This window comes from Trachinotus anak, unplaced genomic scaffold (assembly GCF_046630095.1).
Source record: "Trachinotus anak isolate AG129_WGS33_773 ecotype Australia unplaced genomic scaffold, CSIRO_AGI_Tana_v1 ptg000014l, whole genome shotgun sequence".
Lineage (NCBI taxonomy): Eukaryota > Metazoa > Chordata > Actinopteri > Carangiformes > Carangidae > Trachinotus > Trachinotus anak.
In genome coordinates, this window is record NW_027273865.1 from 4,132,526 (window position 1) to 4,159,282 (window position 26,757).

At 44.0% G+C, this 26,757-nt stretch overlaps 1 protein-coding gene and 1 long non-coding RNA gene across 8 annotated transcripts; both read left to right on the forward strand.

Moving 5' to 3' along the window:
• The first annotated feature begins 426 nt into the window (after positions 1-426).
• LOC139632170 (uncharacterized) lies at positions 427-6,415 on the forward strand. 5 transcript variants are annotated; one of them, XR_011693512.1, is made up of 4 exons: positions 427-1,042; positions 2,121-2,285; positions 4,350-5,719; positions 6,174-6,415. It is a non-coding gene; the product is annotated as an uncharacterized lncRNA (long non-coding RNA). The 5 variants fall into 5 exon arrangements; XR_011693510.1 differs by having other exon boundaries at positions 428-1,042; positions 2,177-2,285; XR_011693509.1 differs by having other exon boundaries at positions 429-983; positions 2,177-2,285.
• Positions 6,416-15,523: 9,108 nt separating this feature from the next.
• On the forward strand, positions 15,524-25,079 carry mmp23bb (matrix metallopeptidase 23bb). 3 transcript variants are annotated; one of them, XM_071496355.1, is made up of 8 exons: positions 15,526-15,985; positions 17,574-17,698; positions 18,052-18,191; positions 18,269-18,436; positions 19,633-19,797; positions 21,092-21,202; positions 21,411-21,537; positions 22,318-25,079. In XM_071496355.1, exons 1-8 carry the CDS (start codon positions 15,941-15,943, stop codon positions 22,508-22,510), a joined length of 1,074 nt encoding a protein of 357 aa, XP_071352456.1. In that variant the 5' UTR covers positions 15,526-15,940; the 3' UTR covers positions 22,511-25,079. The 3 variants fall into 3 exon arrangements, with proteins under 3 accessions (XP_071352458.1, XP_071352456.1, XP_071352457.1); XM_071496356.1 differs by lacking the exon at positions 15,526-15,985 and adding an exon at positions 16,158-16,428; XM_071496357.1 differs by lacking the exon at positions 19,633-19,797 and having other exon boundaries at positions 15,524-15,985.
• Positions 25,080-26,757: the final 1,678 nt, after the last annotated feature.

A 26,757-nucleotide genomic window follows, 5' to 3' on the forward strand; every position in this document is an offset into this window, starting at 1 on the left:
CGACCTCCAACATTTATAACTGTTGAGAAGTGACAGCTGTTCTACAGGTTCCAGCTCATTTTTAAAGGTTGTTTCCGTTTCAGTTTCCTGTGACACCAGACTGTGCTCAGTGTGTACAGGGTTTACAGGCCCCAGCTCTCTGTCCTGTCTGATTATTAAACATTCTTTTAGGGATATGCAACATAAAACCAAAAATAAAGAAGGTCTTGAAACTACAAGATGGAGGATGGAGGACCTGTTAGAGTTGATGTTGTACTTGGTAATCCAGCCCTGGTCGCAGACTTTTAGAAGTGGACCACTGTTAAATATTTATCACAGAAAATGTCCTCCACACAGAGTCCAGAGATTTTAAGTTCTGTCCTACAGGGCGCCGCCTAGACCACATCCAGCAGTGGAAACATGGACTGAGGATCCTGTTCCCGGTGACCCAGAGATCTGCGAGGCCTGCTGAGTGATGATCAGTCCTGAGGGAGGAGGGCTGCGTCCCAATCCACATACCTACCACCTTGGTCTCAGCCCGCGGCCACAGCAGAGACCACCGGGCCGGGTCCTGTCGGTGAGAGAACCACCACACCGACGTCGTTTTGAGCCTTTTAAACAAAAATCAGTGCTGATGCAGAACGGATTTTGATGTAGCGGGAGGAGATTGGGAGGAGGAGGGTGGTAGTTCTGTACGGGACGCAGCCGGACCGGGCTCAGTCAGCTGACAGTCTGCTCCGCCGCCGACATCTTGCCTCCGACCGGAGGAGACGGGAGAGTCCGGTGTTCACGGTCAGATGTCCTGATGGAGGGATGACGGGGCTAGAGCGGTTCTGTATGTGGCAGCCCGGGGACACGGCGGCCTCTGGGGACCGGGGAGGACACGGGGACCGACAGATCCACCGACCGTCCCCTGTCTCTCCGTCCGTCCGTCTGTCTGACAGTCTGTCTGCACTGCAGCAGCGGCAGAGTCGTCACCGTCTCTGCAACGGTAACGTTAGCAGGTGCTGCTAGTGTGATGATTTTCAGTTATTTTTTGATCATCGGTACCGGAGCTTTCTGAGTAAGTCGTGCTTTAATATCGGTTATTAGTCAGTCAGTCACCCTTCAGTTCGGCATAAATAACCGGTAACTGTACGAAGTAACACCGGGACTTTTTGCCGTTTTAATACCCCGGTTGTCGATGAAAAACGTTATCTTTAGCTGCATCCCAACGTAGGTGACTGGGCGGTAGCTCCAGCCAGTGTGTCAGTGTGGTTCGGTCCTACCGTTAAAAGATGAAATATTCCGTGAAACATGCTGCATGTTTCTTTCCCAGCCTGCCGACAGTACCGTCAGAGCCTCCGGTACCGGCTGCCATCATGTCCGAACACGTTATGGGAGTAGATGTGTCAAATCAAATGAAGCCTATTAAAATGTCAGATTTTTAAATGGAGTTTGGATTGTGTTCCGTCAAACACACTCGTTAACGGGGACCTGCGAGCTAACCACGTTACCACCGCAGAAGAGTAATGATAGTTTTCACACTTATATTTAATATTATATTTAATACTTCTATGACTGGGATACAGAGGGAGCAGCTAAGCTAATATGCTAACTGCCAGCTGTAATGTGAAAGGGACGATTATTATCACAGACACGACTGTTATCATTCAACACCACGACACAAGGTGTTTTCCTTTATATAACATCACATATAAACACAGTCTGTGGAAGAACAGAAACTATGGTTGAATTAAAACATATAAGTACATTGGAAAGTCACAGTTCTGACGTCGGTCATCACCAGCTCTAGTTTAGGAACCTCATTATTTTTGACTGATTCTATAAGATGTAATTTGAATTATGGCTGAGCCGTCTGTCAGTGTCGTACCTATGTATAAACCTGAGAATGAACAGCTGATCCAGGATATATTAAATGTTCATTTGTGTTTAATGTTCATGTCAACACAGAGTCCTGTATTCACAGGGCCTGCTGTGACAGGAGAGAAGAAATATGAATGACTTTAGTGGAGGAATGAGTTGCCTTCATGTTGTTTCTGAAGGATTAAACCACAGTGTTCAGGGTCTCAGTTCTGACTGATGTCATGAGTCATGTCAGTGACATTGTTAATGTGATGATCACTGTATCACATCCACAGGGATCTCCTGTTTGTCTGCCTGTCTGTGGTAGTGACCCTCCTCTTCCTCTGTGTAGAGACTCATCATGATCATCTCTGAGTAACTGACGCCGGCGGCCATGATTGGAAGAGTGTTCTTCTACAGCCAGCAGGGGGAGGAGCTGATCTCCAGGGTGTCGACATCAGGTGAGTCCTGCTGCAGTGCCCATGAGCTGGACACTAAACTCATTCACAGGACATTTTCAGAGAAGCTGTTTGTTAGTTTTTGTTACATAGCTAGTGTTAGCATTAGCAGCTGTTTACTTGCCAATCTAGAAGAAACAAATCAACCTCCATCCTTTACTGACCAACATCTGTCTCCAGAGGTGGAGACAAACACCAGTGTAAAGTCTGGTCTGTGTCACTTCTTCTACTGGAGTTAGCATGCTAACATCTAGCTGTGGTCAGACTGTGTCATCACTTCCTGACACTGAGTCACTGAAGCCTCTGGTCTGTCCTGAGGCTGCTCTGTCACTGCTCATCATCATCATCATCATCATCATCATCAGTGGAGGTGACGATGTCAGAGCCTGGGCGGAGCTGAGGAGAGGAGGAGGCAGAGACCACCTGCTGCATGTGATAGGCTGAAACACCTGTCAATCAAACATACTTTGAGTGGGTGTGTGAGCAGAGGGTGGGGTGATCAGCTGCTCAGGTGTTCAGGTGTCAGTGTGTGGAGCTGTGAACAGGACATTCTTCATAGAACGGTTCTCAGTTGAGCTTCCTGTGTGAATACAGGCTGTAGAAACAGACAGACAACATATATGTAACATTATGTTCAATTAACAATATTGATTAATCATTGAATGTAGAGCAGTTAATAATTAAAAGTCAAACACAGACATTAGACATTTCTCCTGGTGTGTGTCTGTGTGTGTGTGTGAACATCAGAAAAGCATTACAGGTGTGTGTCTGTGCAGGTCTGGGTCAGTGTGATTGACAGATGGATTATTATTGTTCTCACTGAACCAGGTCAGCTGATATGTCATGTCTGAAATTACATCAACAAGTCAACACAACAGCTGTTAGCAGTGATACAGAATCCATGTACACTGATCAGTGAAGAGCTGATCCAGATCCTGATCCAGATCCTGTCATCCTGTGTGTGTATACTTGGACCGACCACAGACATTAGCAGCGTCTGAACCTCTCTGTCTGTTGGTCTGTGGATGAGCAGAGCTGAATGTTCTGCAGCCTCAGTCTCATTGTCGCTGCACTGTGATGCAGGAAGTCTGTTGCTAGGCAACAGCAGCATAGTGGTGAGCTCTGCAACACTCAGAGAAACCTCAGAGTGATGAGGTCATCACATTCTGCACTGATAGCATGGCTGAGGATGGTGGGAGCTGGGACTGGATTTATAGGACAGAGATTGACTGGTCTTTGTTCTGGTCTCAGCAGATCTAGAACTCAGTCACATCCAGGGCTCAGTCAGAGCCAGGACACAACAACTAATCAGAAATGATCAAAATCACAACATGGTCCAGTTCAATTCCAGATCACAGGAGTCTGAGTTTATCATCACTGTGGTGGACTCCAGGTCCCAATAAAAAAAACACATAATCATTATCATCATCTTTATGCTCTTTGACAATGACAATAAAATTAAAAAATCATGACTCATCACAAATAACATCTGTCACAATAATCAGCTTCATTATTTATTATCAGCTCAGAATGTGTGTGTGTGTGTGTGTGTGTGTGAGAGAGAGAGAGAGAGAGAGAGAGAGAGAGAGAGAGAGAGAGAGAGAGAGAGAGAGAGAGAGAGAGAGAGAGAGAGAGAGAGAGATTGTGATTGATGATGCTGACTTCAGTCTGGACAGGGCCTCAGGTCTCTGATAAAGATCAGGTGTTTCACCTCATTAACGTCCACATGATGTTTTTCTATAATAAAGACATATGATGAGTGAAATAATCAGTCAACACCATGACTGAGTGTTTCCACCTTGAACTGCAGTGAACCAATGACAGTCTCATAAAAACAGATTCAGACAGCCAGGGATTCATATGTCATACAACCTAAGGAACCAATCCTGTCAACTTGTGTGGACAGGGGGCACGGCTAAATACACCTGAAACCTTGTCAGTACAGACTCTGTACCAGGACAGAAACAAACCTCATCATCATGACGACGGGTCATTTGACTTATGAAACTGTCAGACATGGTGTCAGTTTCCAGAAGCTTCTGGTTCACTGCGGTCTCCCACCTCCAGGAGAAACTTGGCGGACGCCTGGCAGCAGGTCCGACCTCAGTCACCAACTTCGCTCAGACCAGCTTCTTTCATGTCAAACCCTCCCACATCTGGCTGGAGATCGCCATCAAGCAGAATGTCAACAGTGCCATGGTGCTGAGTTCCTCTACAGGATGTGTGACGTGACAACGGCGTACTGATTCACTGAAGATCAGTGAGGAGAATGTCAAAAACAACTTTGTCCTCGTCTATGAGCTGCTGTTGTCTTCTGTCGTCACAGCTGAACCCCAACAGGAAGTGACGCCTGTCACATCTGGATCTAGCTGTTCTGCTGCTCTGTTGTTTTTTTAGGTTTTGATTTTTGTAAGCATTGAATGAGAAAATCAAAACCTAAAGAAAATACAGAGCAGACAGGAGCCATCTGAGCTGCAGGCCTAGATTATGTGGGTCTCAGTTTGTGTCCCTGCAGAGATTCTGGACTCTGGTTGTCCTCCGAACTCAGAGGCCAGAGCTCTTAAACCTTCATCACTCAGCAGGCCATCAAGCCAGGTAAGACCCTGATCCACAACACTGTAAAACCTCAGTTCACAATATGGATCCGGTCCCCTCACCACACATGCACACACATATACACACATCATCATCATCATCATCATCATCATTATTATCATTATATTATTATTATGTGTCTGTGTGATGTTATTATGCAGCTAACAGTTACTCTGTAGATGACTCTGTTGTCATCAGTGAGACATCTGTTGGTCTATTGATTAATCTGTCAACTGTTTTATTGAATAGTTGATTTTTATTGAGTAGTTGATTAATCCTCAGGATGAAGTTTCCTCCAGGCTCTGGCTCTGTCAGTGGACGTAGGATAAGTCCAGGTTCTGGTCTGAGGACCTTCTCAAACACGTCTTCAGTGTAGATCCTGAGGCAGCAGACGTCATCAGCTGACCACCTGGTTACACCTGGTTAAATTACACAACTGGAAGTATCTGGTCTCCACATGTTGAACAGCAGTTTCTTATTGGCCTTTCACCTATTATTGAACAATAATATACAGCTGATGAAGTGTGAAGGCAGTGACATCTTTGAGCCACGAGAGGGCGACATCACACCAGGGTCGCCTCTGTCTAACTGTGTGTGTCTGTTTCTGTATGTGTGTGCGTATCTTTGTGTTGTTGTGTGTCTTTGTGTGCCTGTGTGTTGTTGTTGTTGTGTGTCTGTGTGTTGTTGTGTGTCTGTGTTACCTGATCAATGGTGTGACTTCTGAACAGTGAAACCTGCTGACACAGAGTCCAGCTCTGCAGCATCAGCACCACGTCAGCTGAAACCTCTGCATTACAGCGGGAGGGAGGGCACTGCAGGCTGCAGCAGGTGCACCTCACCTGGTGTGTGTGTGTGTATGTGTGTGTGTTTAAAAGTTTAAACTGAAATAAAACTTTTATTTCTTTGTTTAAGAACACTATTCCTGTTATTATTAATTAAAATTATTATTATTAAAAATGAGCAGCAAAACTGTATCTAGTGTTGTATTGTTATGTTTTTACGCAAACAAGCAATCACGAGCTACTTAGCAGTGAACACCATTTCATAACATTGGCGTTGCCTGTAATGAGTCTTCTGATGAGGCTTTGATGAGGCTCTGTCATGAGTTTCATTTTTTCTGTTGTCTCCTCTTCCTCTCCTCTCTCTCCTCCTCCTCCTCCTTCTCCTCTCCCTCCTGCTCCCTCCTCCTCTTCCTCTCTCCTCCTCTCCCTCTTCCTCTTTTTTCTCCTCCTCCACCTTCTCCCTCTCTCTTCTCCTCCTCCTTTCATGCTCTCCCTCCTCTTCCTCCCTCCTCAGGTGCTGTTTGCTTAATCAGTTCTGAAGGCTCGATACCTGAAGCTGATCTACAGCGATCAGGATCTTATTAAATTGGCTCGTTACATCAGACAAAGTGGAATCAATGAGACATGCTACTGACACCGTCACTGGGGCTGATGGGAAGAAGGACGCTCTGTGACATAATCGTTGTTGTCTTGTTCTTTGTAATGGGACAATCTGATCCAGATGTTCTGTATTAAATCTGCTGCAGGTTGTTGAAACTCTGTCTCTGTCTTTTTTATCACATGACTGATTAATTAACAAAAATGTTGATCAAAGCTGATCACCTGAACAATAAACTAATCAATCAGCTCAAACTGTTGTGTAGTTGAAAGTGTGTGGGGGGGGGTGGGGGGGTGGGGGGGGCTCAAGACTGACCACCGACTCAGACCACAGATTGAGACTGAGACCTGAGACTGAGACTGAGACAAGACTTGAGACCTTAGACCTGAGACTGAGACTGAAACTGAGACAAGACTTGAGACCTTAGACTGACCACAGACAGAGACTGGGACTGAGACCACAGACTAAAACCACACACTGAGACTGAGACCTGAGACTTAGACCAGAGAGTGAAATTGACACTGAGACCGCACACTGAGACTGAAACCAGACACTGAGACTGAGAGTCAAGACTCAGACTGAGACCACAGACTGAGACAGGCTCAGAGGGTTTTAACATGTAGATGGACCCAGAGCTCAGTCACTGTTCAGTCTGGAAGCTGGAGTCTGAGACAGAAGGGGGCAGCTGACATGTCTGAAGCATCAGCAGTGACCTGGACAATGTGTTTGTTACCATGACAACCCACAGCCTGTAAAAACAAAACAAGGTGACTGAGGTGTGGGAAACTGCTGCTGACAGACCAGTGTGTGTGTTCCGTGTGTGTGTGTGTTCAGAGCGTGGATGGACAGATGAATGGACAGAGGTGTAATTAAATCCTCATCCTTCAGCTCCGGCTGAAAGTCTGTGTCCTCCTTCGTCTCTATGAGAGACAAGCTGCCAGGAGCCTGTCACTCTAGCCCCTGGGTTGGCTGTGGTCCCAGGGACCCTGGGGGCCCCCTGGCAGTCGTCCAGTATCCGATGGGATATTCCTGCAGAGTGACAGGTTGACGTCTCCTGAAACTGCTGAGGTTCATGAGTCAGTGTTGAAAACATGTTGATGTTGTTTGTTTCCTCCCAATGAAGCTGTCTTTGATGTTATTTCCTGCTCATTTTCTATGTTTCCTGGAAACTATGATGTCATCTGGAAACGATGATGTCACCTGTTGATTTCAGCAGCTGTCCATCACAGGTCAAAACCACAACAAGTGTGAAATTAATTCATCTTGACTTCAGGTTGATCTGATCACTGTCGCTGTTGCTTTCCCAGCAGTGCTGGCTGCAGGACTCCCAGATGTGGACCTGCTTCTCCAAATCCAGACCACCTGAAGAACTCTGTCAGGTCTGGGGGTCAGAACAGCTGATCTTTGAACATGACAGCTGATTCCTGACGACTGAAGCTGCTGCTGAAGACTGGCTAAAAGCTGTAAGAAAGCTAGTAGGTGGACCTTGAGTGAAGATTATTGATTGTCAGATGTTGTCAAATCAACAATGAGGAGTCACTGAATCTATGGGTCTAGCCCACCAGCAGCTGAACTCTGACCTTCATCCCAGACCAGCTCCATGGGGTTCAGGTCTGGAGACTGTATTAGTCTTGCAGTAGGATAAAGCCCTGACCAACCAGTCTGTCTCCCTGCACCCTGACAGCAATGTACAGTCCTACTTCCTGCAAAACAGTGTTCTAATGGTGACGATCAGAGGGTGTACTGACACAGTCTGTACAGACAGAGTGTTTGTCAGTCATCAACCTGGAGGAAGTGTTTCATTACCTTTCAAAGAGTGAAAAGTCCACATTTATCACATCTACAGGAGAATTGGGTTTCACCTGAACTTTTTTACCCTTTGTACCATGTTATTAATAATTAGAGTCATTAATAATTAATGTCATTGATAGGCTGATATATCAAGGTAACAGATGCTGATACATTTAGATATACAGCTCTGGAAAAAATTAAGAGACCACTGCAAAATTATCAGTTTCTCTGATTTTACTATTTATAGGTATGTGTTTGAGTAAAATGAACATTTTTGTTTTATCCTATAAACTACTGACAACATTTCTCCCAAATTAAAAATGAAAATATTGTCATTTAGAGCATTTATTTGCAGAAAATGACAAATGGTCAAAATAATAAAAAAGATGCAGTGTTTTTAATTAGGAAGAGTTCAGAAATCTATATTTGGTGGAATAACCCTGATTTTCAATCACAGCTTTAAAATTATGCTCTCCACCAGTCTTTCACATTGCTGTTGGGTGACTTTATGGCACTCCTGGCGCAAAAATCCCAGCAGCTCAGCTATGTTTGATGGCTTGTGACCATCCATCTTCCTCTTGATCACATTCCAGAGGTTTTCAATGGGGTTTAGGTCTGGAGATTGGGCTGGCCATGACAGGGTCTTAATCTGGTGGTTGTTCATCCACACCTTGATTGACCTAGCTGTGTGGCATGGAGCATTGTCCTGCTGGAAAAACTAATCCTCAGAGTTGGGGAACATTGTCAGAGCAGAAGGAAGCAATTTTTCTTTAAGGATAACCTTGTACGTGGCTTGATTCATGTGTCCTTTGCAAAGACGAATTTGCCTGATTCCAGCCTTGCTGAAGCACCCCCAGATTGTCACTGATCCTCCACCAAATTGTGCAAGACACTGTGGCTTGTAGGCCTCTCTAGGTCTCCGTCTAACCATTAGACAACCAGGTGTTGGGCAAAGCTGAAAACAAGACTCATCTTATGAAGGGCTGTTTTTTTAGCTTTTTTTTTTAGCTTTACACGACTTGAGCCCTGCCCCCAGGAGCCTGTTTTGAACTGTTCTCGCCGTGCACTTCACCCCAGCTGCCATTTGCCATTCTTTTTGTAGGTCACTTGATGTCATCCTATGGTTGGTGAGTGACATTTGAATCAGTTGACGGTCATCCCACTCAGTGGAGAGTCGTTTTTGCCCTCTGCCGGTCTGTAGCTTTGTTGTCCCCAATGTCTGCTGCCTGACCTTGTTCTGATGAACTGCCCTCTTAGAAATTTTAAGGGTGAAAGCAAACTGACGCTCACTGTATTCCGCTGCCAGTAAAGCCAGAATTGAACCCTTCTTTTCCTCACTCAGAACTTTTCTTTTCAACTCTTTTGGCATGGTCAATAGTTATTTTTTGATTCCAATTACTTTTGAGGTACTACTAGCACTGTTTTTGCCATCCAGCTGGTCCTTTTGCAAGAGGATGTGATGACCACAGCAGTGGTTTTTATACTTTTCCTCGTTAAATAAGATTTGGTTCAGGTGATCACCTAATCAGTACCTCATTAAGTAGAATAAGGTGTTTTGGAAGGTGCTTGTGTTGGAATTCAACAGACACTGGAATGGAATGCCTGTCATACATGTAGAGATGCTGATTTCAGAAGAAATTGCAGTGGCCTGGTTTTTTCAAGAGCTGTATGTGAAGTGTTGGAATGAAAAGTTATGTCTATGTATCACTGTATATCAGACTCCGAATCAGGATCAGACTCAGAATCAGGATCAGACTCAGAATCTGAATCTGACTCAGAATCAGACAGTATCCAGATTAGAATCAGGATTAGACTCAGAATCAGGATCAGACTCAGACTCAGACTCAGACTCAGAATCAGGATCAGAATCGGGATCAGACTCAGGATCAGGATCAGGATCAGGATCGGGATCAGGATCAGAATGCTTTTATTGTCACTGAACACTGTTCAATGAAATTTAAGTGCAAACTCCACTCAGTGGTACAAGAGGGATAAAGAAAATATTTCAAGATGAAAAAAGACCAAACAATCCACCCAACAACTCACACATATAATAAGTAATTAGTAGCAGCAGTATTACAGATTTTGCATAGTGTATTGCACAGATCCAGCAGGATATTATTGCACTCAGAAGTGATGTTGTACAGCCCCATGCTCAGGTTACAGTTTTAGCGAGAATTCAGTTATCTATGGCACATGGATAAAAACTGTTCAGGAGTCTGCAGCAGAGTGAACAGGTGGTTACCTGGTACCTGGGTGGGAGGAGTCTTGGATTGTGTTGGTGGCCTGACGGAGGCATCAGGCTTTGTATATGTCAGTGAGAGAGGGCAGGTATGTGTTTGTGATGTCCTGTGCTGATTTAATGACTCTCTGTAGTGCCACAGTGCAGCTTGTGAACCGCACCAGGATGTCATGAGCGAGGAGACTTTCAGCAGAACATATGTAAAGGGACAGCAGCAGCTGCTGGGACAGCTTCACCCTCCTGAAGAGAGGTGGTGTGTACAGTCCATGTAAAGTCCTGAGAGATATCTGTGCCCAGGCATTTGAAGTTACTGACTCTCTTCACTATGTCTCCTTTGACGTATAGAGGAGTTCTTTTATTTTGGAGGAGTTGAGTACCAAGTTGTAAACGTGGCACCATGCAGTCAGTTTTTGGACTTCATTCCTGTGGGCAGACTCCTTGTTATTTTGTATTAGTCCCACCACAGTTATGTCGTCCACAAACTTAACGATTGTGTTTATGATGTGGGTTGGTGTACAGTCGTGTAGAGCACTGTCCTGACATCCTCTGTGCTAACAGTAAGTGCCAGGTCATTAGTGGCTGCTAGTGGTGCAGGCCCAGTCTAAGAAGTGGTTGAGTTCTTCAGCAAGCAGGTCACTGTGTGTGCTGGTAGCTGGATCCTTGCTGCAATTTGTAGTTTGTGAGATGCTGAATACTCTGCCAGACACGCTGGGGCTCCCTCTCACTGTCTGTATGCCGGGATGAGAAAGAAGGATAAGTGATCAGACTGGCCTAAGTGAGGATGAGTGGAGACTTTGTATCCTTCCCTGATGTTGCTGTGTACATGGTCCAGTGTATCTTGACTGCTTGTTGGACACGTAACATGCTGGTAGAATTTAGGGAGGACAGTTTTTAGATTTGCATGGTTAAAGTCCCCAGCAGGATGTTCAGTGCTCTCTTGACGTTAGCACCAGGTGGATGTTCACAGCCACGGCAATAACAACAGGAGCAGGTAGAATGACCCGCATCTGAGGCAGTTAACTCTAGATCTGGTGAGCGGTGTTTTTTCTTCACTGTATATTACATCTATATATCACTAGATGACAATGATGACGATGATGTTTCTAGTCTCAATTGGCCCTGGTCGCAGATGGTTGTGGTCACAGATGTTTCTGGTCTCAGGTGGTCCTGCTCTCAGATGGTTGTGGTCTCAGGTGGTCCTGCTCTCAGATACTTGTGGCCTCAGATGTTTCTGGTCTCAGGTGGTCCTGCCCTCAGATGGTTGTGGTATCAGATTTCTCTTGATGTATCGATCTGAGGCTTCGCTGGCAGAGAGTGTGTAGTAGGTCAGAGCATTGTTGCTGTGTATGATGGGAGTCTGCCAGACGGCTCAGCTGCCAACACTCAGACCTGGTCCAGCTCACAATGTGGCTTTAATGAGCACCAGCTGCTTAACATGCAGCATCTGATGAGGCAGTTTGTCAGGCTGAAGGTGACCGAGCTGGACAGAGCCACCAAGTGTGGGCGGACAGATAAACACCACAACACACACAGTAACACAACATACACAACACACGACACACACACAACACACAGAATAACACAACACACAACACACACAACACACAGAGTAACACAATATAAACAAACCAAAGAAAGAAATCTAACAGGGAGACTGTGTGCTTGCGTGCATGTGAGCATGCGTGCATGTCAGTGATAAGGCTGCAGTAATGATTAATTTCTCTACAAGTACACACAGTACAAATAACACAGTACTGCAGTACCACCACAAGTGCACACAGTACAAATATCACAGTACTGCAGTACCACTACAAGTACACACAGTAAAAATGCCACAGTAAAGGTACCTGTAACTATTGTATGTTGTATGGTCTATGATGGAGGTGTATGTATGTTGTATGTTACATGGTGTATGTTGTATGTTGTGTGGTGTCTTTTTATGTTGTATGTTGTATATTTTATGTTGTATGTTCTTTCTATGTTGTATGTTGTATGTTCTGTTCTATGTTGTATGTTCTGTTGTATATTGTATGTTCTTTGTTCCGTGTTCTATGATGTATGGTGTATGTTTTATGTTGTATGTATGTTGTATGTTTTATGCTCTGTTCTATGGATGTTGTATGTTCTGTTGTATGTTGTATGTTGTATGTTGTTTGTTCTGTGTTCTGTGTTCTATGATGTATGGTGTATGGTTTATATTGTATGTATATTGTACGTTGTATGCATGTTGTATGTTGTACATTCTATGTTGTACATTCTATTTTCTATGGTGCATGTTGTATGTTCTATGTTAACAGACTTTTTCATATCAGATCAAAACATGTGAGAAACTGGAACCTGAAACAAACTGGAAAAGATTCACACTCTGTTTTATTGATCAATACTTTTATTTTCATTTTCATTTTAATCAATTAATGAATAAATTGACTAATTGAGCCACCTGCTGTTGGTCTAACTGCAACTCTCAGAGGCTGCAGTAAATGTTCAATCATGAAGCAGAGGTAACATGAAAAAAAAGTACTGATACTTTGAATCTGACTCCATCTCAGACCACCAGACCACCAGACCATCAGACCAACAGACCACCAGACCATCAGACCATCAGACCAACAGACCATTAGACCATCAGACCATCAGAACACCAGATCACTAGACCACTAGACCACCAGACCACCAGACCACGAGACCACAAGACCAGCAGACCATTAGACCATTAGACCATTAGACCACCCAGACCATCAGACCATCAGATGACCAGGCCAAGAAACCATCGGCATATGACAAGACAAACACTGCCTACCTGTGGCCCTTAACCTAGAAGGCCCCATCAGACCACAGACCATCAGACCATCAGACCATCAGACTACAAACCACCAGACCATCAGACCATCAGACTACAAACCACCAGACCACAGACCATCAGACTACAAACCACTAGACCATCAGACCACAGACCAGCAGACCATCAGATCATCAGACCACAAACCACCAGATCATTAGACCATCAAACCACCAGACCACAGACCACTAGACCACAGACTAAAAACCACCAGACCACAAACAATCAGACCATCAGACAACAAACAATCAAACCATCAGACTACAAATCACCAGACCACAGACCACCAGACCACTTAGACCATCAGACCACAGACCATCATATCATCAGACCATCAGACCACAAACCATCAGACTACAAACCATCAGACTACATACCACCAGACCACAACCCCATCAGACTACAAACCGCCAGACCATCAGACCACAAACCGCAAGACCATCAGACCACAAACCAGCAGACCATCAGATCATCAGACCACAAACCACCAGATCATTAGACTATCAAACCACCAGACCATCAGACCATCAGACCACCAGACCATCAGACCATTAGACCATCATACTGTCAGACCACATCAGACCATCGTACCATCAGACTACAAAACATCAGACCATCAGACCACAAACAATCAGACTACAAACCACCAGACCACCAGACCATCAGACCATCAGACCACAAACAATCAGACCATCAGACCACAAACCACCAGACCACAGACCACCAGACCACTAGTCAGATCATCAGACCATCAGACCATCAGACCACAAACCATCAGACCATCAGACTACAAACCACCAGACCATCAGACTACAAACCACCAAACCACAGACCACTAGACCACAGACTAAAAACCACCAGACCACAGACAATCAGACCATCAGACCATACACCATCAAATTATCAGACCATCAGACTACGAACCACCCGACCATAGACCATCAGACAACATATCATCAGACCACAAACCACTAGACCATTAGACCAACAGATCATAGACCATCAAACCACAAACCACCAGACCATCACATCACAAATCATCAGGCCACAAACCACCAGACCTTCAGACCATCAGACCACAAATCATCAGAACACAAACCACCAGACCATTAGACTATCAGACCACAGACCACAAACCACCAGACCATTAGACCATTAGACCATCAGACCACAAACCACAAACCACAAACCACAAGACCAACAGACCACAGACCATCAGACCATCAGACCACCGACCATCAAACCATCAGACAACAGACCATAGACCATCAGACTACAAACCACTATACCATCAGACTACAAACCACTATACCATCAGACCACAAGCCACCAGACCATAGACCACCAGGCCATCAGACAACAAAACATTACACCATCAGACTAGAAACCACCAGACCACAGACCACAGACCACAGACCACCAGACCATCAGACCATCAGACCACAGACTATAGACCATCAGACTACAAACCATCAGACCATCAGACTACAAACCACTATACCATCAAACCACAAGCCACCAGACTATTAGACAATCAGACCATAGACCAACAGACCACAAACCACCAGACCATCAGACCACAGACAATCAGACCCCAAATCACCAGACCATCAGACCACAGACCATCGGACAATCAGACCACAAATTATCAGACCACAAACCATCAGACTACAAACCACAGACCATCAGACCACAGACCAGTAATTCTGTAGACTAACCCTGTTGTTGATGTAACAGGGACCAGACTAGTTGTACAGTTGTCCAATACAAACATTTGTGACTGAGCAACAAATATGAAGAAATATGTTGTAACATTCATATGAGAGGATGTGAACCAGTCACAGCAGAAACAAGCAGACTCTGAGATCTGTGGGTTCTCATGTGGTCTTGGTCTCACTGACAGGAAGCTGATGGTCAACGATCTGCGATAGCGGTAGCTGTTTGGACAGATTTTCTGAGAAAAGACAAGACAAACGATGCACATCTGGACTGCAGCTGGTGGGAAAACACCTCAGGGTGGCCCTACCTGTGGCCCTGAACCACCACGGCCCCAGAGGCCCCCAGATGCAACAACAAGAACCAGGTCTGAGTGTTTGTTTATGTGCTGCTCAGATCCAGAGACACAGCTCCTGCTGCATACCACCAGAGCTAAATGAAACTGAATCAATGAGTTCTTAATTTGGATCGTCAGAGCGGGAATCTGCAGTAAAAGGGTTAAACTCTACATTTATCCTCATTGTGAACTGTGAAAATGAACACCACACTCACACACACAAAAACACACACACACAAAAAAACACACACACACACACACACACACACACACACACACACACACACACACACACACACACACACACACACACACACACACACACACCTGACCCCGCCCCTCCGGACCAGCCCCACTGCTGCAGCGAGCGCACTGTCCGGGAAGTTCCTTCAGTTTGTTCCAGATGCGAGCAGGAGGCACCGGGTCCGGACTCTGATCGACCCAGGTTATCTAGTCTTTAGACAAAGGGACAGAGGACCGATAGGAGAGTGGAGGATTACCGAGGACACCGACGGGACTTATCCGGGACGGTTCGGGTCTTGTCTTGTTCGGATCTTTCTCTTTTTTTCTCGCTCAGATCAGGACGCGGTGTTACGCGGCTCCGGTCGGTTCTCCTGGTCCCAGGAGATCCTGAGGAAACCTGAGACCTCTGTCTTTCTTTGGAGATGGGTTTCTTCTCATGACGTCACACAGACAGGCTGATTGATTGATTGGGTCATGTGTCGGACCGTGTAGGATCTCTGACTACGGTTCTCATCATGGACGCGCTTCAGCTGCTGATGGTAATGATGGTGATGATGAAGGTGAGTGAACTGAAGCTCTGATTGATTTATTGATGAATGATTGATTGATTGATTGATTGATTGATTGATTGATTGATTGATTGATTGGTGAGTTTCTTAAATGATCGGTTCTTTAATAAAGTTCTGACATCAGACTCATTGATCACTGATCAGAAACCTGCAGCTTCTTTAACTGATGATAATCAGAACCAGGATCAGGGGTTCAGTCAAACAATAAAATCATCTGATCAGAACAAATCAATCAGCTGATCAGTTTTCTGTCATTAATTTGCAGCTCAAACAAATGCAGACAAGCTGCACACACAGGCTTATTGTCAGTGGCTCCCTGACTCTCTGTGAGTGGCCCCTGACTCAGAGCTGCTCCCCTCCTGTCTGTCTCACCATCATGAGGTCCGGAGCCTTCAGCTATGCTGCCACAGAGTGGACAGAACCTGCAGTCTCAGGTGTGAATGTTCACCTCTACAGTCCAGACTCAGACTTCATCATCACCCTCCTCCTCTTCCTCTTCCTCCTCCTCCTCCTCCTTCTCTTCCTCCTCTTCGTCCTCTTCCTTCCCCTCCTCCTCATAAAGGAGAAAAGTCCATAACAGGTACGACCCACCTCTGAACATGGACCAGCAGGACCTGTTACATGAGCCAGACAATCAGGTCCTGGACCACTTCATACTGTTGATGTCCATCATTTGTCAGAGGAGATGACAGCACCAACATCATCATCATCATTATCGTTGTCGTTGTTGTCATCATCATCATCGTCGTATCTGTTCAACATTTGACGTCAGGACAGTGACAATGACTGATGTTAGCTCGGAGCTGCAGGTTTCTGCAGAACACTTTGCTTTGTGTTTGTTGTGTTTGTTGGTGTGGTGTGTTGTGTGTTTGCGTTTGTTTGTTGTGTGTTGTGTGTTTGTTGTGTGTTTTGTGTTTGTTGTGTTTGTTGTGTGTCTGTTGTGTGTTGGGTGTGTGTTTGTTGGACTCAAACATCTGGGATGAGGTCAGAACCCAAGCTATTCACTCTGTTATTTGAGCTGTGTTTACAAGTGTGTGTTAACTTCCTGATTTACAAGAAAAATGAGGAATGTGGTCTCCACGAGACGCTTCAGGAACCTGGATCAAGTGTTTACATGCTACCGTGTCCTGGTTTCTATCAGAGTCCTCCAGGTAGTTTATCCAGGTCTCAGAAACCAGGATTAGTGAGGATGTAAACAGCATAACAAGGGAACGAGAACTCTGAACCAGTCTGAGAAAAGATCCATCATCACACTGTTTTAACAGCTTCTGTGTCAGGGCTGTAGACCTGGTCCTGGTCTTGGAGGAAGAGGTTCACAGTACAGTTCACATGTGGTCGACAGATTTCTGAGAGAGTTTCACATCTGCTTGGAATCAGTCTGCTGCCACGTCTCCACACATCCGCACGAACACTCTGGTCATGTCACCAAACACACAGCCCAATCAGAGGAACAGGGACCTCCGGAGACCTGAACAGACAGTCGGGGTTTCCACAGCTGCCTCTGGTAGACATCAGAGGAAGTGCAATTTGGAGGAGGCAGCTGATTGGCTGATGATCCTGGTTGTTTTTGTGATTTCAGACGTCGAGCAGCAGCAGAGTGACAGACAACCCCCCCGACCGCCTGTGGCACGCAGGAATGAGAAACAAACGCTATGCCATCAACCCTCTGGGACACAAGTGGACTCACCACAACATCACATACAGGTAGAGGACGAGGTGCCACGCTTGTCAACCACCTCGTTAACCAGCTCGTTAACCTGATGAGAACTTCATTCACTTCAGTGGCGGAGGAAGACTGCTGTCACAATAAAACAACACTATTACATGTCCTTTCAAAATAAAAGTCCTTCATTCCAAATCTTATTTTACAGCAGAAGCAGAAGTCAGTCACAGTCTTCATGTATGATGTATGTTCTATATAACATGAGCAGCAGTGTGATGATGTCACAGCTGATAATAAACTGTGGTCTCATCAGTAAAGAGTGAAAATACTATGAGTTACCTAAGTTGTGACTGCCAGGCTGTGAGAATCAGCCTGTCTCTGCGTCTTCACCCAGGATCATCAAATTCCCTAACACTCTGAACATGGAGGACACCAGGAAGGCCATCAGCATTGCCTTCACCAAGTGGAGCGACGTGTCTCCACTGACCTTCACAGAGGTTACTCGCAGCAACGCCACTGCTGACATCACCATAGGTATGAGCGGGGTAGGGGTGGGGGGTTTGGTCTGCAGAGAGCTGTCACTGACTGAAAACACTGTTTCTGTGTGTTAGGTTTCTACACCTTTAACCACACCGACTGCTGGTGGTCTCCTCTACACCCGTGTTTCGATGGTCTGAATGGCGAGCTTGCTCATGCTTTCCTGCCGCCACGAGGAGAAATCCACTTTGACAACCATGAGTTCTGGATCCTTGGCAAGTCCAGGTTCAGCTGGAAACAAGGTACTAGTTCTGTGGTAGCAGTAGAAGGAGTGAAATTACATTATGATGAATAATGATGATACAGACATGATGTAAGTGTCAGGTAGACAACAGGTGAGACATTCATTGAAACACAACAGACCATCATCTGCGTAGAACTGAGACCCACAAAACCTTCAGGTTCAGGTTGAGTCCTCACACCAGGTCTTTTTCAGCTGAAGGGTCCAGGGTCAACAGGTAAATCCAGGGGCTACAAAGTCCCTGTCCTGTGGGTTGTACCATCGCTTGTCCCTGGTGTTTGCAGTGTTGAACATTTTTGACTGGTCAAACCTGGATGACTCTGAACCTTTGGAATCACCTTCATTGATCTGTAAATGTGTCTTAAATATAATCAGATCTTCACCTCAGTTATAATCATGAACAAACACAATCTGTTTGATAATAACATAAATCACTGTGTTGTTCTGGTTCAAGCACTCCGTTTCTGAAACACTGCGTGAATCTTGACTGACTGGAGTCAGGACTTATTAGACCTGAACTCAGTGAAACCAGACTGGAGGTTGTTGGTCAGAGCTGGTGTCTCTGGTCTCTGCAGACCAACATGAAAACACCCTCTCGCAGGTGGAGCAGGTGGAGGAGCATCAGGATCTGGACCTGGTTTATCAAGGTCTCTTCAGGATCAGGGAAGGGCGTCTGTCCACATGCTGAAGCTCAGGAGAAGCTGTTGATGACCCTGAACTTCAGAGTAAATCTGTAAACTGGAGTGGTCAAGTCAGAGCCCAGACCTGAATCCAGTAGAGCTGCTGTGGGCTCTATAAGCTACTGAAGAGCTGGTTTCAGGTTCAACAGTTATTAAAGGTTCACTGACTGTTTCCTGAGTCTTTGATGAAGATCAGATCAGATCAAGAACCAGGTGGTTCAGAGGTTCACTGAGGTTTTTTCTTGTCACTGTTAATCAGAAATAAATAACAATCAGGCTCTCAGCAGACTGTCTGCAGTGGGTTCTGTAGTAGCCAGTAACAGTGAGAGTCTGACATGTCCTAAACAGGGCCACCATACCGAGGATCAACCTTCTGATTCTCCTCTGGTCCACCTCAGGACAGACAGAGCTCAGAGGTGCAGCTCACAGTTCAGTTTGTGCATTAGGACGAACAGGAGGTTGACTGTGATCTTCTAGTCTTTGTTGTCACGTAGACCAACTTAGTGTGGTTCTGCAGGGGTGTGGCTCAATGACCTGGTCCAGGTGGCAGCTCATGAGATCGGTCATGCCCTTGGCCTGTGGCACTCCAGAGACCCTCAGGCCCTGATGCATCCCAACGCCACCTACACGGGACAGAGGAACATTGCTCAGGACGACATCTGGGGCATCCAGAGACTCTACGGTAACATTTACCATGTGGTGTCAGATACTGGACCAGAGTCCAGGTTTTATCACCATCTTTAATGTGAAGAACTGTTTGGTCTTGGTAGAGGTGTGAACTCTACTGAGTGTCACTCTAGCCCCTTCCCATTGAGAGCTGCGTCCTGGTAGGTTTTGAGGTTTGAGGGCGTCGCACTAGAAATCAATCAATCATGTTTCAAAACCAAATGTAACTTCTCAATATGTAGAAACATGGAAATATTTAATTTTAAAAAAGTCCATTTTAGTCATCTGTATGAAGTCAAAGTCAAATCCAGTCCATTCTGCTTGACTATCAGTGCTGGTCCAGCAGGTCTCAAGTCCTCAAATCCACTATTTATCTGACAGCTGCAGTAACTTTACACCAAAGACTTGTAATAAGACATAAAGACATGTAGATGTGTAGACATTCGGAGATGAAGACATGAAAACATGAAGACATAAAGACATAACAACATAAAGATATATAGGCTAAAGACATAAAGACATGTAAACATAAAGAGATGAAGACATAAAGACATGAAGACATGAAGATATAAAGATGTGAAGACATAAAGACATGAAGACATAAAGACATGAAAACATGAGGACATGTAGACATGAAGACATAACAAAATAAAGACATGAAAACATGAAGACATGTAGACATGAAGACATAACAACATAAAGACATGAAAGCATAAGGAAATTAAGACATGTAGACATTTAGACATGAAGACATAAAGACATGAAGACACAAAGAAATGACGACATGTGGACAAAAAGACATGAAGACATAACAACATAAAGACATAACAACATAAAGACATAAAGACATGTACACATGAAGACATAAGGACATGAAGACATGAAGACATGTAGACATAAAGACATGAAGACATAGATATGAAGACTTGTAGACATAAAGACATAAAGACAAAAACATAAAGACATTAAGACTTAAAGACATGAAGACATAAAAACATAAATATATTAAGACATAAAGACATAAAAACAAAGACAATAAGACATAAAGACAATAAGACATAAAGACCAACAGTACAGTATATTAAGAAATTAAAGCAAGTCTACTTCTATGTGGTTAGCAATAATGTCCTGAGGATGTGATGTATGAGAGTGAATTAAACACAGCTGCTTCCTAACAAGTCTTTAACTGTTGATATTTCGGTTCATTTTGCTATTAATGATTCTGTGTAAGTGAAACATTGACTGCGAACAGCTGCTTCACTGGAGGAGATGACCGAACTCTGGTTGACGGTCAACCTGTTCGTCTGCAGGTTGTCTGGATAAGAAGAGGGTCTGTGATCCCTGGGCTCGACTCGGCTTCTGTGAACGGCGGAAGACCTTCATGAAGAAGAACTGTCCTCAGCGCTGTGACCTGTGCTATGGTGAGTCCAGGTTATAACTCTAACCTCTGGCAGTCAGATGCTAAATGTGGCGCTGGTGTTGGACAGCTGAGTCAGGTAAATGATGTCTTAACTCTGAGCTGCTGCAGCCTGGACCAGCAGAAACCTGATTCTCTCTGAGGGTTGTCCGCTCGTTGAACCGTCCCTGGTATGAAAACCATTTCCTGTCTGTAACTGGTTCCTGCCACAGAGCCTCTGGAAGCAGTGACCACACCAACACCGTCTCCAGCCAACATCAAGATCAAGATGGTTCCCCGCGGGAAGGTGGTGGGTTTCCGCTGTGGAACTAAAAACCCCCGCTCTCCACCCAAAGTCAGGTCAGCTGATCAATAATGAATAATGAGGTCATGAGCTAATGAAACATGAAGACTGTAGCGGAGTCAGTGAGAAATACAGAATGAAAGGATGGATGGAGATACAGTCAGACAGAGAGATGGACAGACAGATGGACAGACAGACAGACAGACTCTGTGGGTAGACAGACAGAAAGAGAGACAGACAGAGAGACAGACAGACAGAACTAAATTGAAAGATAAATAACATTAAGCTAAACCTCAAGGTACAAACTTAATCCACAATGTTCAAGTCACTTGATGTCTCCCAAGCTTTCGAACAGAAGTCATGGCCTTCATCAGTTGGCTGAGTTACTCATTTGTCATGGAGATGGTTTAGTTGTCTTACAGTCTTACCAGCTGGTTGAGGCAGATGGCCGTCCATCCTGAGTCTGGTTCTGCTCAAGGTTTCTGCCTCTTAAAGGAAGTTTTTCTTTCCACTATGGCCCAGTGCTGCTCTTGGTGGGAATTGTTGGGTCCCTGTAAATCATACTATAAAAAGAAAATCTAGACCTGCTCTGTTTGGAAAGTGCCTTGTGATAACTTTTGTTGTGGCTACATATAAATAAAACTGACTTGACTTGACCACGACTAGTGAAGAACAAAGTTTGTTGAAAGGGTGATGCTTGAGGAAGGATCTTCATGAATGATCTGATCAGTAACTATGGAAACCTTCCCACCAACATCCTTCAGCCAGAGTCATGATCATGTAAAAACTTGATTTTGATGAGGACGTTCATCTTTGCTGTTTGCTGTTTTCTGCAGCTGGTATAAAGATGGAGAGCAGATCCTGACCTCCATCCCTGGTTACATCGTCATGAAGGACCGAGATCTTCGCATTGTTGCCAATGAGTTCAATGAGGGTGTTTACACCTGTCGCATCCATCTACAAGGGGACGTTGTATCTGCCAACTCCTGGGCCATCCGACTGAAACCAGAGCCGCCGTCTAACAGCTGAGGACGTCAAAACGGGTGGAGTTATGGAGGATGAAACAACAAATATTGTGATGAAAGCAAGTCTTGCCTTTATATTTTGTGGGACAACAGAACTCATCAATACTCAGTCTGATAGATCTGTGGATCAGATGTTCAGTGTTTTTAGGCCACAGTCTCAAAGGGGGTAGTTTTGTGTTTGGACCTTTTTCCAGGTATTTCTGATGGTTTGTTGACCACGGGTCAGCTGGACATGATTCAACATCACACTGAAGACAGATTGAAATGTCTTCATTAAAGAGCTCTGGGGACAGATGCTGACTTTGTGGCAGCTCTGTGGTCCTGGAATGATGTCATGTTCCTGTCATCATCTCAGCAGGATATACATCATGTCCTCATAACCATTTCAGTTTTCGTAATCCTTCTGATTTAATTGGATTTACGGTTGTGAACCGGTCTGGTTGTAATAAAACCACTGTGGCAGCATCACTTCAAAAATCAAGAAATATGGAATTTGCTCAGAGTGTCCAACCTTTTCCATACAACTGTAATGCACCCAAAATGTTGTAGGCCGTCAGGTGTTCATAATCTCCATGATGATGATGTCATGTCCTCATAATTGTTTTGACAGGATATCATGTACCAATAATCCTATAGGATTGTAAACCTCAAAGCATGACATCATATACCTGTAATGTCTTAGTAGACTGTCTTCATGATCCTCCTGGTTTTTTCTGTCCCTTTCATCATCTCATCAGAGTGTCATATTCTTGTAATATTGATGATGGAATGTCATGTCCTCATAAACCTGTATAATGTCGTAGCATGGTGTTCCTGGCATGATGTGATGTCCTTGTTGCAGGGTGTCATGTACCCATAATCTCATAGGATGTCATGTCCTTGTAATTACTTTGAACATCATGTCCTCATAATCCTGTAGGACATCATGCACCTGTGGCACTCCCTCATGGCATGACATTCTTGACGTGATTCATGTACTCATTCCCCTTTCTGTAGGCCGTCATTTACCTGTAATCCTTTAGAATGACTTGTGTCTTTCATCCTCACAGCATGATATCATGGACTATTAATGTCCCATTAATCATCATCATTTCCTCATTAAATCATTTTCAGGACATCCTCGTAATTTCCTGATGGGGTGTCATACACGCATAATCCTGTAGAACCTCAGGTACCTGTAGTACTGATTGTGTAATGTCATGTCTTCGTAATCATCTCACCTGAACTTCATTTCATCATAATCCTGTAGAATGCCGTATACCTTTTATCTTTCCCATATGATGTCATGAACCAGTAATAGGCATGAGATCATCTAACTCCCAATATCCTCATAAACATTTTGTGAGGCGATGATGTCCTCATAATCCCCCTGAGAGATGTCATGTCCCCATAATCCTGTACACAGTGCACTGCATAGATAGAACAAATAATAAAAATGTAGGAAATTTGTTTATTTTGTGTAAATCTCAGCTGCAGTCATCATGATGTAGTCTGTAGAGATGATGTATAGATCAAAGCTGTTATTAAATTACAGTAAATTAATTAGTTAGTTGAGTAGCGATGATAATAATGTAACCCCACCTATGACCTTTACCTTTAACTACATTCATTCCCAGTGATACTCCACATCAGACCTTGACATTTGTCCTTTAAATAAACAAACCCCAGGAGCAGCTGTTTGTCATGTAGTGGCCACAGATGGTACTGCAGGTTGTAAGACCCACTTAGCCTTTTTCTCACATACACAGTCATTGCAGAAGACACACTTTTTGTTTTATCAGAAACTGTTAGGTCCTAAAGAAATATAAAAGAGCAGTAAATTATTGTGATGCTGTTCATGTGTGCACAGATCTGTCAGAGTCAAACTACTCTGGACTCTGAACCAAAAACACTGTGTCAGAAACCTACACTGGAATGAATGACGCGCCATCTTGCAATATAGTATCAGTAGAAATAAACCGCTCAGAATCTGATCTTTCTACATATCCCTGTGATACTTAGTTGGACTGACAGCTGCTGATGGACTAACACTGTGACCTTCTGTTTACATGAAGACTGATTTCATAACTGTTTTTACCTCTCACTGTGATGAAATATGAAACAGTACAAAGTGATATGTTTGGGATCTGACAGCAGGTTGTGTTGGATTCAGATCCAGGTTGATAAGTTACTGGATTCACTTAAGTCTAACTAATCTCTTATTGAACCTTTTATCATTCCTTATTCTTTTGTATTTGCTCATACAAAAGAATAAGGAATGATAAAAGATAATTATAGAAAATATTCAGGTGGCAGCAGCTCATGTTTAACCAAAGCTGAGCCAATCATTGTTTCATCATCTGTCTCAGTGTTTGTGTTCAGTTTGTTTTCAGACTGTTGTTACTGTTAAACTGAAATCAGACTTTTCTCTTCAGTCAGAGGCTCAACTGCCTTTTCCCAGTTCAGTATAACAGACATGATGTTTTATACCCATCCAGGATTTGACTTGTTTTTCATCCTGTTGTCTTTTACTTGCCTTCAATAAAGTTGTCAATAAAAACTGTTTAAGTCCTTTAAGCTGTTTTTAACCTACACTGAGGAATGTGTGTTTTCTGTCCTTAATTCACATAAGCATAAAGCATAAAGATGAAAGTCTTGACAGGATGTGTAGGAAGATGCCTCTGTGTGGGTGCAGATCTGTGTTTGTGTGGTTTCTGAAAGGAGGAGAAATCAAAAACATAAAAATGAAATAATACAAACAATCTTATAAAACAACAGCTTACTTAACCAGGTTCACTGCCATGGTTAGCTCTGTCACAAGGTGGAACTATGAGACACATATTGATACCAGAGAAGAAATTAACAACCACTTATTCATAAATTCCCACTGTGTGACTATGTGACAAGATAATGTGACTACTACACTTTGTACAGCTATATAAAAAGATTGAAACGTGCTCAGATTAAATATGAACATAAAAATACAAGTTTTTATTGCAAATGATGAAAAAAATGACACTGAATTAAGTACAACCCTGACCCTAACCCAGGTGAATGGACACACAACAAAGGCATCAACACCCAAACACAACCAGTCACTGGAACTCAGAAAAAACAACTTGTTCACTCACTCAGTTACAGTGTTTGCTACATAGAAGTCAGTGTAGACAGCATTCGACACATTTCAGACTCTACATGGATGTTAAATAGCTTCATAATTATGTGCCAGATATTCGTAATTATTATTTGTGTCGCACGAACACCAAAGCATCTGTATCACATATGAGACATTAAAATACATGCACATTTCACACATCTAATGTGTTATATTTGTTTTACATTAGACACTAGACTGAAACCAGCTGATACTAGATAAGAAGCAGCTGAAACTGAAACCAGCTGATACTAAATTGAAACCAGCTGACACTAGATTGAAACCAGCTGACACTAGACTGGTGTCAGTTGTTTGCAGTGGTTCAACATCGGTTTTCAACTGCGTCCTCAGTTTCACATGTGACCAGACATGGGCCAGACATGTACCAGGTTTAGACCATCCATCCATTTTCTATACCTCTTATCCAAAACCGGGTTGTGGCCGGAGCCAATCCCAGCTGACATTGGGCAAGGGCAGGATACACCCTGGACAGGTTGCCAGTCCATTGCAGGGCCAATACATAGAGACAAACAACCACACACCTATGGGCAATTTAGAGTCACCAATTAACATAAGCGTGCATGTCTTTTGGACTGTGAACTAACATCTGTTGGGTCTGTGGGAGGAGTACCCGGAGGGAACCCACGCAGACATGGGGAGAACATGCAAACTCCACACAGAAAGGCCCAGGGTTCCAACCCAGAACCTTCTTACCGTGAGGTGACAGCGCTAACCACTGCACCACTGTGCCACCCAGGTTTAGACCTGGTGTTGTTAAATATAATTGAGAATTAAATCAACACACACACATTAAACACTGACACTAATCTTGTTTTCAGTCCTGCTCTGCAGTAAATAACCAAATGAGTTTTATCATCATTTCAGCCCAAACACACTTTCCCTTGATGCTGCAGTTCATTATATAAGATCTGGTTTAAACATTGTGACCATGTGTTTAAAATGCACTGCTGTGTAGTTATATGTTATTATTCATTGTTCTGTCATTTCTCTTCTAAGATTCATCTTCAAACAGGTGCAAACAAGTATAATGAATGACACATTGTCATAGAAATAAAACAACAGTCACACATTCAGAAATAAACAGAATTTAAACAGCC